General features: G+C 46.8%; 1 protein-coding gene across 2 annotated transcripts in view; it reads right to left on the bottom strand.

Moving 5' to 3' along the window:
- Positions 1–21,261, bottom strand: part of GRAMD2B (GRAM domain containing 2B) — a 343,442-nt gene that overhangs the window by 127,661 nt on the left and 194,520 nt on the right. Inside the window, exon 1 of one of the 2 annotated variants that reach the window (XM_063964238.1) lies at positions 16,075–16,419. The exons of the other annotated variant lie outside the window; for it this stretch is intronic. Within the exon in view, the coding sequence (XP_063820308.1) occupies positions 16,075–16,160 (86 nt within the window). The 5' untranslated portion in view covers positions 16,161–16,419. Of the gene's footprint in view, positions 1–16,074; positions 16,420–21,261 lie in introns of those variants that run through there. 2 annotated transcript variants of the gene reach the window in all.

Here is a 21,261-nt window from a genome sequence, read left to right as displayed (position 1 = left end):
TGAACTGGCTCCTCCCTCTATGACCCTCCTCCAGACTTCAGTTAGAAAAACTGTGCCCAGAGAGACGGACATTTCGAGGAAAGAATTTATAGTTTAAACACGGTGAGTGTCATACCAGCTCACACCTCGAACATGCCGCATTCAATAGAACACCAGCTGACGGCATGGAAAAACCATACAGCAATATGCTGACCGAAAACGTAACACAACCTGTGTGTATCATGACTGATAATCACATATCGCATGTCATGACATGAATAAACGCAGCCACAGACTTGACTGCAAAGAAACACTACATGAGTGTAATGACAACCAATAGCTGCAGATACAGTACGCACTGGGACGGGCATCCAGCATCCTCTACGAGAAAAGGATTTACCGGTAGGCATTAAAATCCTATTTTCTCATACGTCCTAGAGGATGCTGGGGTTCCAAAAGGACCATGGGGTTAATACCAAAGCTCCAGACCAGGCGGGAGAATGCGGACAACCCTGCAGCACCGATTGAGCATACCTGAGGTCCTCCTCAGCCAGGGTATCAAACTTGTAGAACTTAGGAAAAGTGTTTGAACTCGACCAAGTAGCCGCTCTGCAAAGTTGAAACGCCGAGATTCCACGGGTATCTACCCCAAGAAGAGCCCACCTTCCTGGTAGAATGGGCCTTCCCCGACTTCGGTACCGGCCAGCCAGCCGTAGAATGAGCATGCCGAATCGTATCACAGATCCAGTGTGTAACAGCCTGCTTAGAAGCAGGGGCCCCACAATTGTTGGGAGCATAGAGGATAAACAGAGTGTCCGTTTCCCCAATCTGAGCCGTACTGGCGACAAATACTCAAAGCTCTGACTACATCAAGAGACTTCGAATCAGCCAAGGCTTAAGTAGCCCCAGGCACCACAATAGGATGGTTCCTGTGAAACGCAGAAACCACATTAGGCAGAAATTGTTGCCAATTTCTCAATTCCGCTTTATCCACAAGGAAGATCAAAGAGGGCTCTTGTGAGACAAAGCCGCCAATTCCGACACCCGCCTTGCGGACGCCAATGCCAATAGCATGACCACTTTCCAAGTGAGAAATTTTCACCTTTCGTAAAGGTTCCAACCAGTGTGACCTAAGAAACTGCAACACCACAGTAAGGTTCCATGGTGCCACTGGGGGCACAAATGGAGGTTGGATGTGCAGCACTCCTTTCACGAAAGTCTGAACTTCTGGAAAGGTGGGCCATTCTTTTTTAAAAGAAAATTGATAAGGCTGAAACCTGCACTTTAATGGAGCCTAACTTTAGGCCTGCATCCACACCTGCTTGCAAAAAAATGGAGAAAACGACCCAGCTGAAATTCTTCCGTAGGAGCCTTCTTGGATTCACACCAAGACACATACTTCCTCCAAATACGGTGGTAAAGCTTTGCCGTTATTTCTTTCCTAGCCTGAAGCAATGTGGAAATGACTTCACCGGCAAAACCCTTTTGGGCTAGGATATGGCGTTCAACCGCCAAGCCGTCAAACGCAGCCCCGGTAAATCTTGGTACACGCCCTGTCCTTGCTGTAACAGGACCACTCTTAGAGGAAGGAGGCCAGGGATCTTCTATGATTAAGTCTTGAAGATCTGGATACCAAGCCCTCCTTGGCTAGACCGGAACAATGAGGATCGCCTGAACCTTTGTTTTTCTTATGGTTATCACCTTCGGAAAGAGTGAAAGTGGAGGGATGCAGAGACCGACAAACACCCAAGGTGTCACGAGGGGGTCCACTGCTATAGCGTGTGCGTCCCCTGACCTGGAATAATATCTCTGAAGTTTCTTGTTGAAGGGAAACGCCCTCACGTCTAATCGAGGCATTCCCAAAGACTTGTCACTTCTGTGAACTTCTTGATGAAGACCCCACTCTCCTGGATGGAGATCGTGTCTGCAGAGGAAGTCTGTTTCTCAGTTGTCTTCACCCGGAACGATGATCTCTAATAGAGCGTTTACATGCCTTTCCGCTCATCTGAAACTTTTGTGGCTTCTACCATTTCCGCTTTGCTCCTCATTACGCCCTAGTGGCTTACTTACGCCACTGCTGTTTAGTCGTTCGACAGAATTAAGACGGGCAGAACACGAAGCAGATGTTCCGTTGTAAATAGCTCTTAATCCAAGAATGCTTATTGCAGGCAAGCTTCCCGGCTTGACCTTTCCCCTTGGAAATTCTTCACTTGGAAAAACTGCTCCCCAGCCTCAGAGATTTGTATCCATGGACACCATGATCTAATCCTGGATCCCGAACCATCGTCCCTGTAGGAGGTGAGAACTGTGAAGCCACCACAGGAGAGATATTCTGGTCCTGGAAAATAGGAATATTTACCGGTGCATGTGCAGGTAAGACCCGGACCATATGTCCAACTGGTCCTGCAAAACAACTTTGGCATTTGACCTGCTCACCGAATGGCCTTGTAGGACGCAATCATCTTCCGCATCAACGGAAGGTATCGACTGGTTTACACTGTTGCAAACCTGATCCGACTCTGGATCATCAGATCTCTTTCCACAGGAAAAAACAAACTCTTAACTTATTCCTAACTCCGACCTCTGCGTCGTTGGGATCAACAGCGATTCTTTGTGTCGAAGAACTGTCAGAGAGAAACAACGAATTGTACCATTTGTTTCTTGACCTCTCCGCAGTCAGGAGAGCATCCCAGTACAGAAAAATAATGGCTCTTACTATAGAAGGAAACCATCATACCACCCTCACTCTGGTGAAATGGCAATGACAATCCTGAATAGCAAAAACAGGTAAGCTAAATGCGGATGACACTGCATTTAAACCCTCTTTCTTCTTTTACAGGTCGGAAATCCCTGCCCTGAGAGATTCCAACTTGTAGTTCAACTTCTTAAGAAGAAATCTTTTTGGGATTGTACTGACCGAGCTGTCCGGTCTCAGAAGCACGAAAAAGCCTGAATAACAGCTTATTCCCCCTTTTTTTTTTGTGTGCGACAGGGACAGCAGGACAATGTCCTGATCCTGAACTAACCCTTGTATGGCGTCGCATACTACCTCCCCGTCCAGAGGAGAATCGGTAAGATCTATTCTAAAAATCAGCGAGGGGAATCATCTGGAAACTCGAGTATGTCCCCCTATGGACTGTATTCTTAACTCACTGTGTCAAGTCCATTCCAGGACTGACTGAGGAGTATTAGACGATTTCCCACCGGTGCGGGCTCCAGCAAGTTAGACCCAGCGATCTGCAGAGGATGTGGTAGAAACAGAGGACGATATCTGCTTCTGCGAACTTGAAAAGGCCGCAGACCTCTTACCTTTTTACCTTCCTCTACCCGCAAAGAAGGGGAAAACAAAACCGTATCCAACCGGTCAAAATGACTGCAGCCCACAAAAAAAAAATGCGTCACCAACCGTTGTGAGGGAACATAGCTCAGGACGGTAAACTTACCAGTGGTATCTGCCGAGATCAACTTAACCAAGCCATCCCCAAACCAGATTATCCCTTTATAGGGATGATACTCCAGTATTTCTCAGAGTCAGTGCATACCTCTTGTAGTCGCACGGCAGCATGCTGCAATGTTCCAGATAAGACCCAAGGAATATCCCATTTCTCCAAAGGGTAATTATATCGGATAACAAGGTATCCGACCATCTTTGAATACAAGCACACCCCCATGCGTATGTAATGCAAATATCATCAAAGCATATCATTAAAATTATAACTTAGCTTCCTGTATACGATCCTTGGTGACCGGGCCCCGTGTAGACATGCACTTTATTCTATCCACGGCGGGTGAAGAATAAACACTCTGACTCCTCGTGAGAATTCGAGACCATTTAGTCACGGCTGACCTAGAGCTTCATCAACAGAGCGACCAGCACATGAGAAGGAATAACTTTACTTCAGCATTCATAATAAATTGTAATATAAAATGTACACATTTAAATACACATATCTATATATATACACACACACACACCATAATAAATAAATATATATATATATATATATATATATATATATATATATATATATATATATATATATTTTCATTCTGTCAGGAACATCAGGGTCCCTAGTGACATTTATGTGTTCTGAATGTGTATGAACATGTACTGAATGCCAATGTTGTGGATCTAATCAGGAAACATTATGGCAGACATAGAACATAGTATTCGTGTCGACAACAGGGAGTAGTGACTGGGCAAAAAGAACATTTTTGTGACCCCGAGGGATCTGAGGGAAACATATACCTAATTTCACTAGGACGCCCCCACAAATACTATCACGTCTGTGCTCGAGCTACAGCTCACTGCAACGTACCATACATATATATACCTACAGGTATAGGTTTTATATATAATTTACACCCAGTCATAATAGTTGGTGCCAACAGGGTCACCCACATACTTCTGTGTTCCCCAAACAGTGCTTACTTTGGCAAAGCTTACCACTACTGACACTTAATCTCATGAATCAAGTACCATCTGGAGTCAGCAATGCCGACAGAGGGATACCCATATCTGTTTGTGGTAGATCACTCACACATGTCGATACACGTGTACTAAACACCCACCAACATTGCTAACATGGGTAGATTTCTGACAGGGAAACCACAGAAAAAACTCTAACCAACTCCTTGTACACACGCACATTATATACATATATCTATAGTGCCTCATGGTAGAACCTATATTGCACTACATAACTGTGCCCCCCTCACCTCATTTTACACTGTTAGGTGTTTAACAGTGTTTTGGCGGGCCCAGCATCTCTGTGAGGAGAAAATGGCGCTGTATAGAGTTGTGAGGGCTAAGCCACGCCCCCTCCTCGGCACGCTTCAGCCCCACTATCTTTTTATATTTTTATACTGGCGGGGGTCCGTATACAGTGCCTATGCACTGTATACATCTTTGCCAGCCTTATATTGTGAGGTATATTGCTGCCCAGGGCGCCCCCCCTGCGCCCTGCACCCTTGTAGTGCCGCTTGTATGTGGGAGCAATGGCGCGCAGCGCGACCGCTGCGCCTTACCTCCGAGACTCTGAAGTCTTCTGCTCTTCTAATACTCACCCAGCTTCTTTCTTCTGGCTTTGTGAGGGGGGTGACGGCGCGGCTCCGGGAACGAGCAGCTAGGCGAACCAAGTGATCAGAACCTCTGGAGCTAATGGTGTCCAGTAGCCGAGAAGCAGAGCCCTTGAACTCAGAAGAAGTAGGTCTGCTTCTCTCCCCTCATTCCCACAATGCAGAGAATTAATTTGTTAAATCACGCCGATCTCCCATCTAAAGTGATGGGAAATCGCACAGCGATATTCAATTGTCCCGCTATCGTGCCCATTTCAATCGCGTAAAGCGGCAAAACCCGACTAAACAAATGGGCGTGGTGCAAAAAAAATAAGATTTTACTTACCAGTAAATCTATTTCTCGTAGTCCGTAGAGGATGCTGGGGACTCCGTAAGGACCATGGGGATTGACGGGCTCCGCAGGAGACATGGGCACTTCAAGAAAGAATTTAGTTCCTGGTGTGCACTGGCTCCTCCCTCTATGCCCCTCCTCCAGACCTCAGTTAGAGAAACTGTGCCCAGAGGAGATGGACAGTACGAGGAAAGGATTTTGTTAATCCAAGGGCAAGATTCATACCAGCCACACCGTATAACTTGTGAAAACTACCCAGTTAACAGTATGAAAACAACATATCATCAGTTCAAGACCGATGCAACTATAACATAACCCTTATTGAAGCAATAACTATATACAAGTATTGCAGTAGAAGTCCGCACTTGGGACGGGCGCCCAGCATCCTCTACGGACTACGAGAAATAGATTTACCGGTAAGTAAAATCTTATTTTCTCTAACGTCCTAGTGGATGCTGGGAACTCCGTAAGGACCATGGGGATTATACCAAAGCTCCCAAACGGGCGGGAGAGTGCGGATGACTCTGCAGCACCGATTGAGCAAACATGAGGTCCTCCTCAGCCAGGGTATCAAACTTGTAGAATTTTGCAAAAGTGTTTGAACCCGACCAAGTAGCAGCTCGACACAGCTGTAGTGCCGAGACCCCCCGGGCAGCCGCCCAAGAAGAGCCCACCTTCCTAGTGGAATGGGCCTTGACCGATTTTGGTAACGGCAAACCAGCCGTAGAATGCACTTGCTGAACAGTGTTACAAATCCAGCGAGCAATAGTTTGCTTTGAAGCAGGGGCACCAATCTTGTTGGATGCATACAGGACAAACAGCGCTTCAGTTTTCCTGACTTTTCAAAGCCCTGACCATATGAAGTAACTCGGAATCCTCCAAGTCACGTGTAGCCACAGGCACCACAATAGGTTGGTTCATATGAAAAGATGAAACCACTTTTGGCAGAAATTGCGAACGGGTCTGCAATTCTGCTCTATCCATATGGAAAACCAAATAGGGGCTTTTATGTGACAAAGCCGCTATTTCAGACACTCGCCTAGCCGAAGCCAAGGCTAATAACATGACCACCTTCCACGTGAGATATTTCAACTCCACCGTTTTAAGTGGTTCAAACCAGTGTGACTTTAGGAAACTTAACACCACGTTAAGATCCCAAGGTGCCACCGGAGGCACAAAAGGAGGCTGAATATGCAGCACTCCCTTTACAAAAGTCTGAACTTCTGGGAGAGAAGCCAATTCTTTTTTAAAGAAAATGGATAGGGCCGAAATCTGGACCTTAATGGAACCTAATTTAAGGCCCAAATTCACTCCAGTTTGTAGGAAGTGAAGGAAACGACCCAGATGGAATTCTTCCGTAGGAGCATACTTGGTCTCACACCAAGAAACATATTTTCGCCATATACAGTGATAATGTTTTGCTGTTACTTCCTTCCTAGCCTTTATCAGCGTAGGGATAACCTCAACCGGAATGCCTTTTTCCGCTAGGATCCGGCATTCAACCGCCATGCCGTCAAACGCAGCCACGGTAAGTCTTGGAACAGACAGGGTCCCTGTTGCAACAGGTCCTGTCTTAGAGGAAGAGGCCACGGATCTTCTGTGAGCAGTTCCTGCAGATCTGGATACCAGGTCCGTCTTGGCCAATCTGGAACAATAAGGATTGTTCTCACTCCTTTTCTTCTTACTATCCTCAACACCTTTGGTATGAGGGGAAGAGGAGGAAATACATAGACTGACCGGAACACCAACGGTGTCACTAGGGCGTCTACCGCTACTGCCTGAGGGTCTCTTGACCTGGCGCAATACCTCTGTTGCTTTTTGTTGAGGCAGGACACCATCATGTCTATCTGTGGCAGTTCTCACCGACTCACAATCTGTGCGAAGACTTCTGGATGAAGTCCCCACTCTCCCGGGTGTAGGTCGTGTCTGCTGAGGAAGTCCGCTTCCCAGTCGTCCACTCCCGGAATGAACACTGCTGACAGTGTGCTTACATGATTCTCCGCCCAGCGAAGAATTCTGGTGGCTTCCGCCATTGCCACTCTGCTCCTTGTGCGCCTTGGCGGTTTACATGAGCCACTGCGGTGATGTTGTCTGACTGGATCAGAACTGGTCGGTCGCGAAGTAAGGTCTCCGCTTGACGTAGGGCGTTGTATATGGCCCTTAGCTCCAGGATGTTGATGTGAAGACAAGTCTCTTGACTTGACCAAAGACCCTGGAAATTTCTTCCCTGTGTGACTGCTCCCCAACCTCGGAGACTTGCGTCCGTGGTCACCAGGATCCAGTCCTGAATGCCGAATCTGCGGCCCTCGAGAAGGTGAGCACTCTGCAGCCACCACAGTAGTAACACCCTGGCCGACAGGGTGATCAACCGATGCATCTGAAGATGTGACCCGGGCCACTTGTCCAGTAGGTCCCATTGGAAAGTCCTCGCATGGAACCTGCCGAAGGGAATGGCCTCGTATGACGCCACCATCTTTCCCAGGACTCGAGTGCAATGATGCACTGACACCTGTTTTGGTTTCAATAGGTTCTTGACCAGATTCATGAGTTCCTGGGCCCTCTCTATCGGGAGATAAGCCCTCTTCTGGTCCGTGTCCAGAATCATGCCCAAGAAGGGCAGACGAGTCGTAGGAACCAACTGCGACTTTGGAATATTGAGAATCCAGCCGTGTTGCTGTAACACTTTCAGTGAAAGAGATACGCTGTTCAGCAACTGCTCTCTTGATCTCGCTTTTATGAGGAGATCGTCCAAGTACGGGATAATTGTGACACCTTGCTTCCGCAGGAGCACCATCATTTCCGCCATTACCTTGGTGAAAATCCTCGGGGCCATTGAGAGACCAAACGGCAACGTCTGAAATTGGTAATGACAATCCTGTACCGCAAATCTTAGGTACGCCTGATGAGGTGGATAAATGGGGACATGAAGGTACGCATCCTTTATGTCCAGTGACATCATAAAATCCCCCCCTTCCAGGCTTGCGATGACCGCTCTTAGCGATTCCATCTTGAACTTGAACCTTTTCAAGTATAGGTTCAGAGATTTTAAATTCAATATGGGTCTGACCGAACCGTCCGGTTTCGGGACTACAAACAAGGTCGAATAATAACCCCTTCCCTGTTGAAGGAGGGGAACCTTGACCACCACCTGCTGAAGATACAATTTTTGTATTGCGTTTAACACTATTTCCCTCTCTTGGGGGGAAGATGGTAGGGCCGATTTGAAATACCGGCGAGGAGGCACCTCTTTGAATTCCAGCTTGTAACCCTGAGACACAATTTCTATTGCCCAAGGATCCACCTGGGAGTGAACCCACGTGTGGCTGAAATTCCGAAGACGTGCCCCCACAGGGCCCGGCTCTGCCAGTGAAGCCCCAGCGTCATGCGGTGGATTTTGTAGAGGCCGGTGAGGACTTCTGTTCCTGGGAACTAGCTGCGTTGTGCAGCTTCTTTCCTCTGCCCCTACCTCTGGCAAGAAAGGACGCACCTCGGACTTTCTTGTTTCTTTGTGAACGAAAGGACTGCATTTGATAATGCGGTGCTCTCTTAGGCTGTGAGGGAACATAAGGCAAAAAATTTGACTTTCTAGCTGTAGCTGTGGAGACCAGGGGGTATATTTACAAAGATTCGTGTTTTGGCCGTTTTGAAGGGTGTTTGAACTCGAATGGTATCGGGTGCATTTTACTGCAACTTTCTGAATCCTGATACGATCATTCACTAAGCTGCCGAGTTTTGCACAATCGTTTTTTCCGATGTCGATGTGATTCGTAATATCAGGCAGTGTTTTACGGGAGTGATGAGTAAAACATTGCCTGACAAAACACAAGGAATCCCGGCCGGATCTGTGAGATCCGTGCAGGGCTTCATTGTGTACCTTAAAAAGGTTTTTAAAGTGTTTAAGAATCTGGAAAAAATTGCGTGGGGACCCCCCTCCTAAGCATAACCAGCCTCGGGCTCTTTGAGCCGTTCCTGGTTGAAAAAATATGGGGAAAAATTTGACAGGGGTTCCCTCATATTTGAACAACCAGCACCGGGCTCTGTGCCTGGTCCAAAAAATACGGGGGACAAAAAGAGTAGGGGTCCCCCGTATTTTTTGTACCAGCACCGGGCTCCACTAGCTGGACAGATAATGCCACAGCCGGGGGTCACTTTTATACAGCGCCCTGCGGCCGTGGCCTTAAATACCCAACTAATCACCCCTGGCCAGGGTAACCTGGAGGAGTGGGGACCCCTTCAATCAAGGGGTCCCCACCCCAGCCACCCAAGGGCCAGGGGTGAAGCCCGAGGCTGTCCCCCCCATCCGCATCAGCGGTTGACCGAAAGTAACCTCACCGCTGACCGCAAAGTTCCCACCATTGGATACAATGTAGCGCATAGGCGCTACATTGTATCTCTGCCGTGTGCTGCCTGACAGACACTACAGGAGCACACAGCCAATCAGGTGGGTGCCACGACGTGGCGCTCCCTGATTGGCAGAAGGGACCCTCTTTGACAGTAGTCAGGGGGAGGTCCTGGCAGTCGGGGAAAGGGGTCCCATGTGTAAACATGGGACCCCTTTCAGTGCGTGGTCGGGTTTCCGTTTTTTTTTTTTCCCCCCCAAGTACGTGGATTACAAAAATAAGAACAGGACACACTGGATTTAGGGGAGTATAATTTTATTTTCAGGTATCCCGGATTCGACTTGGAGACGTCGACAGACGAAGACGTGGCCAGAGTCGGCGTGTCAACATAGGTAAGTATGTGTGTGTCGGAATGAATGTAATAAAGTTGTACTTTCACGGTATCTGTGTCCTCTTTTTATTTGGGTATTTTTTTTGCAGTAGAACTACAGGTACCAGCGGGCCCGTTTCCCCCCCTGCATGCTGGTACTTGTGGTTCTCCAAGTACCGGCTTGTGGGGGAGGCTTGCTGGGACTTGTAGTTCTTGTGCAAAAAACAATATTCTTACATTTTCTACAAGGCTATCAGCCCCCCATCCGCAGCCCTTGGATGGGGGGGGGGGGGGGGCAGCCTCGGGCTTCACCCCTGGCCCTTGGGTGGCTGGGGGTGGGGGGGACCCCTTGATTGAAGGGGTCCCCACTCCTCCAGGAAACCCCGGCCAGGGGTGACTAGTTGAGTGTTTAATGCCACGGCCGCAGGGCGCTGTATAAAAGTGACCCCCGGCTGTGGCATTATCTGTCCAGCTAGTGGAGCCCGGTGCTGGTACAAAAAATACGGGGGACCCCTACTCTTTTTGTCCCCTGTATTTTTTGCACCAGGACCAGGCGCAGAGCCCGGTGCTGGTTGATCAAATATGGGGGAACCCCTGTCAAATTTTTTACCATATTTTTTCAACCAGGACCGGCTCAAAGAGCCTGAGGCTGGTTATGCTTAGGAGGGGGGACCCCACGCAATTTTTTCCCACGTTTTTAGAGTAAACAAACCCTTTCCCATAGATAAACATGCACAGATCTCACTGATCCGTGCATGATTATCCAAACTCGCCTGGAAAAAGCAGGTCTATTTTTTTTGCTGCTTTTTTTAACGAATCGCAAAAAAACAGACCCGCACTTGAGCACTCAGAGACTAACACCCAAATACGAATGAATAGTGAATGCCCGTTTTGTAAGAAATAACAGCCGTGTTTGACCGATGGTCTATTCATTCGTATTTCTGAACTTTGATAATCAAACCATTACGAATAGTCCAAACACTGCCGAGATTTGTGCTTAGTGAATTCCCGGATTGGGACTTAGAAAAAAAAAAACAAAACACAAAATCGGACAAACTCGGATTCTTAGTAAATACTGGCCCAGGTCCGAGAGACCTTCCCCGAACAATTCCTCACCCCTGTAAGGTAAAACCTCCATATGCCTTTTTGAGTCGGCATCACCTGTCCATTGCAGAGTCCACAGTACCCTTCTGGCAGAAATCGACATACCGTTTATTCTAGAACCCAGTAGACTAATGTCTCTTTGAGCATCTCTCATATATAGGACAGCGTCTTTAATATGCCCCAGGGTCAATAATACAGTATCCTTATCTAGGGTATCCAATTCCTCAGATAAGGTATCCGTCCATGCCGCTACAGCACTACACACCCAGGCCGACGCAATTGCCGGTCTTAGTAAGCTACCCGAATGTGTATAAATGGACTTCAGGGTAACCTCCTGTTTGCGATCAGCAGCATCTTTGAGAGTAGCCGTATCTTGGGACGGCAGGGCTACCTTTTTGGATAAGCGTGTTAAAGCTTTGTCCACTCTAGGGGAGGATTCCCGTCGTAGCCTATCCGTTGACGGGAAAGGATACGCCATAAGAATCCGTTTGGAAATCTGCATTTTCTTATCTGGAGATTCCCAAGCTTTTTCACATAACTCATTCAGTTCGTGTGAGGGGGGAAAGTTACCTCAGGCTTCTTTCCCTTATACATATACACCCTCGTGTCAGGGACAGGGGTTTCCTCTGTGATGTGCAATACATCCTTTATTGCTATAATCATATATCGAAGGGATTTAGCCAATTTTGGCTGTAACTTTGCATCATCGTAATCGATACTGGAGTCAGAATCCGTGTCGGTATCTGTGTCAACAATTTGGGATAGTGGGCACTTATGAGACCCTGATGGTCCCTGCGACAGAGGGTCAGGCACGGGTTGAGACCCTGACTGTCCCAATGCATCAACCTTGTCAAATCTTTTATGCAAGGAATTAACATTATCATTTAAAACCTTCCACATATCCATCCAATCAGGTGTCGGCGCCGTCTGCGGAGACACCACATTCATTTGCTCCAGATCCTCTCCCACATAGCCTTCCTCATCAGACATGTCGACACAAGCGTACCGACACACCACACACACAGGGAATGTCCTTTCTGAAGACAGTTCCCCCACCAGGCCCTTTGGAGAGATAGAGAGAGAGTATGCCAGCACACACCCCAGAGCTATAATATCCCAGGAATAACACAGTAACTTAATGTTAACCAGGTAGCTGCTGTATGTTATAGTTTTTGCGCCTAATTATGTGCCCCCCCTCTCTTTTCAACCCTCTTCTACCGTGTATCAGCAGAGGAGAGCCCGGGGAGCTTCTTCTCAGCGGTGCTGTGGAGAAAAAATGGCGCTGGTGAGTGCCGAGAGAGAAGCCCCGCCCCCTCGGCGGCAGGCTTCTGTCCCGCTTACACAGTAATTTTGGCGGGGGCTCCTACATATATACAGTGCCCAGCTGTATATACGTGTTCTTTTTGCCAATATGAGGTCCCAAATGCTGCCCAGGGTGCCCCCCCCCTGCGCCCTTACAGTGACCGGAGTATGTGAGGTGTGTGGAGCAATGGCGCACAGCTGCAGTGCTGTGCGTTACCTCTAGTGAAGATCATGAAGTCTTCTGCCGCCTGTGATGTCTTCTTTTCTTCTCATACTCACCCGGCTTCTGTCTTCCGGCTATGCGAGGGGGACGGCGGCGCGGCTCTGGGACGGACGGCGAGGGTGAGATCCTGCGTACCAATCCCTCTGGAGCTAATGGTGTCCAGTAGCCTAAGAAGCAGGACCTAGCTTCAGAGAGTAGGGCTACTTCTCTCCCCTCAGTCCCTCGATGCAGGGAGTCTGTTGCCAGCAGAGCTCCCTGAAAATAAAAAACCTAACAAAATACTTTCTAGCAGTAAACTCAGGAGAGCTCACTGAAAAGCACCCAGCTCCTCTGGGCACAGTATCAAACTGAGGTCTGGAGGAGGGGCATAGAGGGAGGAGCCAGTGCACACCAGGAACTAAATTCTTTCTTGAAGTGCCCATGTCTCCTGCGGAGCCCGTCTTTCCCCATGGTCCTTACAGAGTCCCCAGCATCCTCTAGGATGTTAGAGAAAGTCCCGTTTGGGTGCCCAAACAGGACACCTTTTTGCGCATTTCAGCTGAACTTGAGGTCTCGCGCCCCTCGCTAGCAACATATGAATAGCTGCCGGCAGGCAGACGGTGACACGCAATAAGATTTCAATTCCCCGCTCAGAGTCAGCAATGGTACCTGGTGTCTGCAAAAGTCAGCATACATTGTCGACTGGCATGCGCGCATAATACAATTATGATGTGGCCCATCATAAATGTAGCGACATCACTGTAGCCTGGTTACCACAAAGCAGGAGATATAGCAATTGGCATAATGCCCCTGCTAAAGAGATAAGCTTTTGCACACTATCAGGGAGACCCACAGTGTTAGATCCCATAGAATAAAGCGTTATGCACCAGATAGTAGTGGGCTGACTGTCGCTAGGAGCAGGCCTTCTCTGGTGCTTCAACCCTTTGCTGAAAGGGCTGAAGCACATCATGAGAAGAACCCAAAGATGAGTGCCGCCTTGTTATGGTGTGACCAGACCAACCTGCTGCCAATTATCATTTTACAGAGGGGATTCTAGGCTTTTTTTTTTTATCCCCAGTGTTAGTGGCAACCATCTCCAATCTAATTAGTCGTTCTGGTACGGCCACAACAGGTTTTATTTATTTTCACACAGTAAAGATTAGTGCTCTTGTGGTCTCAGCAGTAACATCATTTTTTAAATGGTATCCCAAAATGCAGAATTACTTTCTTTAGTAAGATGAAACAAACAGAATTAGAAAATTGCATCACTATTTGCTGCACTACTGTGAAACTGCATGCGTCGCTGAGAAAGTCAACATGCTACTGTAGCTCACGTCCAGTTGCAACAAACATACAGTTGCATACCTCCCAACTAATTGGACAGTGACATGCTGCAGCTGCACTAATGCATGTATATGGTTACATGTTGCTGCTGCTGTAGTGTATATGGATATAGTGTATACAAAAAGAACCTCTAAGTGATATTAAGACAATCTGCGCAGAGTAGGCTGCTCGATAAACAAAATACCAATTGTAAGTGTCTCTCCGATACACTTAATATAGACAGAAGGTAAATATAGACGGTACCCGTTACACAGAGCGCCACACAAACCAACAAGATATTGGATATATAAAACTCAATAATACATCCCTTTCATATACGTGGAACACTTCTTTCCAAGAATGTCTTCTTCTGGCTATAGTGACCTGATGCTTCTACTTTAATATATGTATATGATGACATGCTGCTACAATGTATAAATTATATATGGTGACATGCTGCTGCTATAATGTATTAGATCTATTTATATTTAGTGACATGCTGCTGCTATAATTATGGTGACTACAGATGAGCGGGCTCGGTTCCCAGAGAATTTAGCCCACCTGAACTTCTGGGATTTTCTTTGTGGTTTGTTAACTACAGTATTACTACTTTTGAGCAATTATATTTCCACACGGGATGTAGTTATGTGACCGGCAGTCAGGAGACCGCTGGTCACAATACCGACCTGTCCATCCTGCTCCCTGAAAGTTCCGACAGTCGGCATAACAACTAATACCCCTCTCACACCGCCTGAGGCGGGAGCTCAGAGTGTGCGAACTGCCTCAGGTGCCTCGCCGCCGCTGTCTGCCACCCAGCATATTGCCAGGTTGGTGACATCAGCGGTGATGCAATGGGGGTGGCGCTTGGAGATCACATGATCTCCAAGTGCTGTCCGTACACACACAGTGAACGAGAAATGGGTCGAAACGACCCGGCTCCCGTTCACACTGCATAGCGAGCCGGGTTGAACACGAGTTCAACCCTGCTCGCTACCAGGTTGAAATACCACGACACCCACAGAGTGGGAATATAACCTGTGGCGAGCCCGCAAAACCAGCTAAAATGGGGAGGCGCACATCTTCACTACAAAGTAATAGTCTCAGTAGTGTGGAATTTCAGACACTTAGGACAGCCAGGAATCCTATTGAACATTCTGCAACCAAGGAGTTTTTCCTGCCAGCCCCTTCTCAAGCTAGACATGAAACAAATGAACTTTAGGCTCATCACTGCTGTGAAATGATATAACCGCTCATTTGTTTGCAGTCATGAGTAACCCCTCATATTGTCTACTAGTGCACATATAGGATAACTATAGTATAGTACACGTAACTACGCATTCTGTCAGTTAAATAATCACACCTGCAGTTTGTCCATCCCCAGTCTGGAGCTACAAATGGCAGTACTCCTATTCCTAGCATAGTCACATCTGCTTTTGACTAGTCTGGAGGGTATGCAGCCATTATGTCGCATGACTATTGTTATGTTGACAGACCCGACCCCAGAATGTCAAATTTTACCATGCCGACATAGTTAAAACTTAAGACATATGTCATGTCTATATAATGTTATGTCGACAATACATAATCTGAGGGTTAGCATTACAGACACTGTTTAAAACAGGTGTTGACATAATGGAAATGGCTAGCTACATTTTCATTATGCATAACCCCCTCTGGAAGACCAGGAGGATTGCAGCAGTGATCCAGCACCAAATAAAGGAATGTGAACAAGGAAACGAACAGGAGCATATGAATAACACTGTCCACACAACAGAGTTGTGGAAAGCTGCCCGTACAGGCGGAAGCCGTCTCTCTAGTTACTATACATCCATATAGTGTGTATGGAACGGACGTATAGAAGCCGATGGAACACTTCCACAGCACATACCCAAACAAGCCGCCCTCACTCCTTACTGAGGAACTAGAAACTGCTGTAGGAACTTCCTAGCTAGCAGCTGGCAGACATATCCGGAATATTCTTACTATAATAACCGAGAAGGAGAGCCCACCACAGGAGAGAGAAGCACGCCATTGTGGCACTTACACGTATGATGAGGCTCCCTTGGGGTCTTTTTTAGGTTCCCTCTGCGGCTCTTCAATCTCCCCCGTCGGCTCGGTCATGATCACCATTTCCAGAGGAGAGTGCTTGCTGCTTTCTGTGACTATAGCTCCCCCCTCCTGACTCACACACTCAGCAGCACTACCAACTCTCTCTTTCTCTTTCCTTCCCAATTCTTACACCAGGCTGCTGGCCTGAGGAATAGATCCCCTCTAGTTAGTTCCTCCACTGGACATCCCGTGGGACCTGGGGCTCAGACAGGAACACCCAAGGCCAGATGTACAACACAACTCCAACACAGTCCCAAATCTAACAATAATAATGAGAACCTGTTCTACCAGCCTGCTGCAGGATGGGAAAGCTAATTGCTAACCAGCTGCAAGCATTTCCCTAACTCTACACATAGTAGCTGATGTAAGCTTGATAAGAAAAAGCAGTATAAAAACCTGCAATTTATAAGGATCAATATTTTATTTATTTCAGATATGATGGTTGTAACAAGGTCCCTCTCTGGTTAAATAATTCATATAGGAAGAGGTATTTTACAGGGACCGCCCCCCTTTTATTTAACAATGGGGCTGCTTCAATTTTTCAGAAGAAGATGATTGAGAAGATCCTTGTTTTACCTGTGCCAGTAAAGAGTGAATAGGTGACACAACAAAGAGCGTTCTGTGGTGAAGTGGACAGTCCTAATAAGCCAGCTTCTATTTGTTTGCAAATACTATAGAACACAAAAAAATCCCATGATCCATATATTCAAGTTTTACAGTCAATAGAGATTACGTTTCTCCTGGTTTATCAGTAAATGCAATTGATTTCTTGCAAGTATATAGACTGGTATTATTGAATATGCATGCTGTTGTTTGCACAAGAAACTATCTTATATGCTTGTTTGATTTTCAACCATGGGAAAAAAATTAAGTGCTTTTGAATAGCTTTCTTTGTATTTCAGTGTTTATTCTGCTCCACTTTCCCCTACAGGCTTCCGTTTTATCTGTTCTAGTCACTCTAAAAAAGTAACAATATTTTTTGTAAAAAAAATGCACTGTACAAAAAACAAACAAAATCCTAATATTTATAATAATGATTGTATGTGTTGTGCACTGTGTAGCTTCACGTGGGAGCAGGATCCAGTTGCGTTAAATACTGTTTTTGTCGGGTGCAATTTTTAATGGGTCATAACTCATGAGCATTGCACAATACCATTATGTTCTATCCATCTTACTCTCCACTTCTCTCCAAAACATCAAATCTTATACTATCATCTACTCCATACCCCCTACAACTGCACCTATCCTTTCATTTCTGCAACCTTGCTGCTTATTTATTTATTATTTATTTTATTACCAGTTATTCATATAGCGCACACATATTCCGCAGCGCTGTACAGAGAATATTTGGCTATTCACATCAGTCCCTGCCCCAGTGGAGCTTACAATCTATATTCCCTACCACATGTAAAAGCACACACATACACGCTAGGGTTAATTTTGTAGGGAGCCAATTAACCTACCAGTATATTTTTGGATTGTGGGAAGAAACCAGAGTACCCAGAGGAAAACCACGCAAGTACGGGGAGAATATACAAACTCCACACAGTTAGGGCCGTGGTGGGAATAGAACCCATGACTTCAGTGCTGTGAGGCAGTAATGCTACCCATTACACCATCCGTACTGCCCAAGTGTTATACAACGCTGCCTACAGTACATTAAAAATGTCTTCTCTGGGAGATGCATCAAGTCATTGCAGGGAGAGCGGGGTCGGGCTGCACATCACTAGGCCCCACCCAGAAATGCAGCAAATTTGTGGGACCACGGGTTGGGGACAGGGCTAAATGATGCAAGTTTGCGTCTTTTAGCCACGTCCTTCCATTCGGCTGTGGGATTACCCTGTTAATGTCCTTATCCTGCCCACTTCACTAGGAAGTGGGTGGGATGCAGGAGATGCGGCCACTTTTCCGTGGGTGCCTGGAAGATCGTGAGTTTCCTGCAACCTGCGGGATAGTAGTCAAGTATGGTGTTATAAACGCTGATGTATTCATGTTTATAAACCAAGTACTTGTCCTGCGGTGTCTTGTACTGTACGTCATTGTTTTCTTGTTTTGTATGTTTTTGTAATTTGTTAGGCTCTGCGTAACTATTGTGGAGCCATAATAATAATGGTCTTCTGGGCATTTGCCAGTGAGACTGGTGCTGCTTGGCTCTCCCCTCAGCTCTAGGCATATATTGTCCTCATCCATTGCTGTGGTGGCAGCCTGATTACCCACTGGTGTTGAAATGCATGCTTTTAACTCCTGTAATAGCAAACCAATAAGTATGGAGACAGAACTGCTGGTTCCAGTGACTCAACAACCATTTCTGTCTAGATCAGGGGTAGCAGTGACAGAGCAGTGCACTCCATAGCCACTTTCATTTTCTGTCAGGAGCAGTGCCAATTACCAGCAGGATGTAATGCAGTCCAAGCAGTGGCGGTTCTTGCCACGGGCAAGCAGGACTTTTGCCCGGGGCGCCGCCTTCCGGAGGGCGCTGGCGCCATCCGGAGGGCGCCGCACCGTGGCAAGATCCGCCACTGCTGCCCGCTGTGTGCCCCGTCCGCCTCCGCTGCCCGCTGCCGTCCCCGGCGCCTCCTGTGAAGGGAACTAGACGCTATGCGTCTAGTTTCCCTTCGTGGAGAGTAACTGCTGAGCGGTGCGCGATGACGTCATCGCGCACCGCACAGCAAAGGTCCTCTCCACGAAGGGAACTAGACGCATAGCGTCTAGTTTCTCTTCGTGGAGAGGACCTTTTGCTGTGCGGTGCGCGATGACGTCATCGCGCACCGCTCAGCATTCAAGCGGCGCTTTCAATGTACAGGGGGCGTGACTCACCACGCCCCCTGTATTAGGCCACGCCCCTTTCCTGCCCGGGGCGCTCTGCGCCCTTGAACCGGCCCTGAGTCCGAGATCGCCGGAGGTGCAGGTTGCCGGACAATCTTGGACGAAAGATCAGCAAAACCAAGCCTTGTAAGTGATTGTCCCTTCAAAGAAACGTCCAAGAACGGCCGGCATTACATCCCGCCACAGAGGCGAATCTACTGTGAAACTAATGAAGTTTAAGTTTCTGTGCATCTAATCCCAGTGGGGCCCTGAAGCAGATTTTTTGTAACAAGTTAATTTTTCAATGAAATCTATGGTGTTTTTAAGTGTGTGTCATTAAATTAAGGTTATTTTAGTGACAGACTCATCACTCGTCTTGCTTATGCATTTTAACACCAAAAATCATATTTTTACTTCTTGTTTTAATGTACTGTATTGTTATAGCTTGTCACCAATAACACCATGACACCCAGCATAGATGCTATTACAGCTTGAAAGTGCGTTGCTTAGTACCGTGGGAGCAGCTGGGAGTTGTAGTCTAGCTCTGTGATTTGCGCTCTGTACATAGCATGAAACATGTATCCATTTTAAACTACAATTCCCGACAGCCTGCAGAACTTCTCTTTGTGACATTCACAGGAATGGCGGAGCCTGAGTGAGCCCATCCTAGGTAGGAGGCTGGGAGCAATGAAAGGTGAGAAGGAGCCCGGACAAGGAGCCATCTAATAAAGTAATTTTGATGGCGCTGAGCAGTGTGTGCTGTCCTTGCAAGGGCAGCAAGGTCCTTTGGACCTTGTTGGATGTTGCCCTATTGTTTGCTGGTTGTGAAGGGCCCCATATAACAGTTCCAGCTTCAGAGTTCCAAAAATGTAGGTCTGTCACTGGTGTCAGCACAGCAGTTACTCACATCTACTAAAGTGTCCTCTGCAGCCAGAGCTGTAAGCATGGATTTACACAACGCAGGTCAAACCTGATCCTGTTGTACTATGTCAATTAGGTTTTCTTACTACCAGTGGGAACCAACCTTCAGCTATGCCCACATCTCTTTCTTTTGCACGAGTTTATATTAATAGCTCTTAATAAACCACTGTTCTTACAATATCTATATAAATTTTGCTAATTTTACAAAGGCTATAATGATCACATAGGAATGCAGTGAACAAAATTATAATACTCTATCATTTATGAACATTGGGAACAAATGTTTCATACAGGAGATTGTGTAAGACACAACCAAGCAGCACAAAAGGGGGTCTGTGTGGACAGGCACTACAGAACCTGATGCCTGGATACATTCTTTCAGTTTCCCCATGCTTTGCATACATTAGGAGTGATGTTTTGTTCTTTTTCTAAGACTGAGTAATATATATTATTATTTTTTTTTTACTTTTTTCTTCCCATTTCTTTCTTAATTAATTTTATGTAACATTGATTAAAAATTAAATAAAATGCTGCATATTTACTAATTTATGTTTGGAATGGAAGCTGCATCTATTGTATCATCTTCAGAATTTTTCTCCATGTGGATGTATGAACAGCAAAATGTGGTCAAATCTCTGAAAACTGTAATTTTTGCTGGTTTGATGCAATCCCTATTAGTATAAAGATCCAGAAAGTGAATTTTCCAGAGCTTGTACCTGATGGGCAATGAGATCTACACAGTGCATTGCCCATAGAAGCCTATGGGCTTCTTTCTGCAGAAATCCCCTTATAGACCCTCATTCCGAGTTGTTCGCTCGCTAGCCGCTTTTCGCAGCAGTGCACACGCTAAGCCGCCGCCCTCTGGGAGTGAATCTTAGCTTAGCAGAATTGCGAACGAAGTATTCGTAATATTGCGAAAAGATTTTTCTTTGCAGTTTCTGAGTAGCTCGAGACTTACTCTGCCAGTGCGATCAGTTCAGTGCTTGTCGTTCCTGGTTTGACGTCACAAACACACCCAGCGTTCGCCCAGACACTCCCCCGTTTCTCCAGCCACCTCCGGCGTTTTTCCCAGAAAGGGTAGCGTTTTTTCACACACACCCATAAAACGGCCAGTTTCCGCCCAGAAACACCCACTTCCTGTCAATCACACTACGATCAGCAGAACGAAGAAAAAACCTCGTAATGCCGTGAGTAAAATACCAAATTTCTTAGCAAATTTACTTGGCGCAGCCGCAGTGCGAACATTGCGCAGTTAGCGGAAAATCGCACCGATGCGAAGGAAAATAACGAGCGAACAACTCGGAATGAGGGCCATAGTACGTCACAGATTTGTGTAAGTCCGTGTGTGAGTCCCACTCCGGCATTGGGCTGTCTCCTTGCTGCTGCTCTGATTATC

The sequence above is a fragment of the Pseudophryne corroboree genome, chromosome 1 (genome assembly GCF_028390025.1).
Source record: "Pseudophryne corroboree isolate aPseCor3 chromosome 1, aPseCor3.hap2, whole genome shotgun sequence".
NCBI classification, from domain to species: Eukaryota; Metazoa; Chordata; class Amphibia; order Anura; family Myobatrachidae; genus Pseudophryne; species Pseudophryne corroboree.
This window is presented reverse-complemented; position numbering and strand designations above follow the sequence as displayed.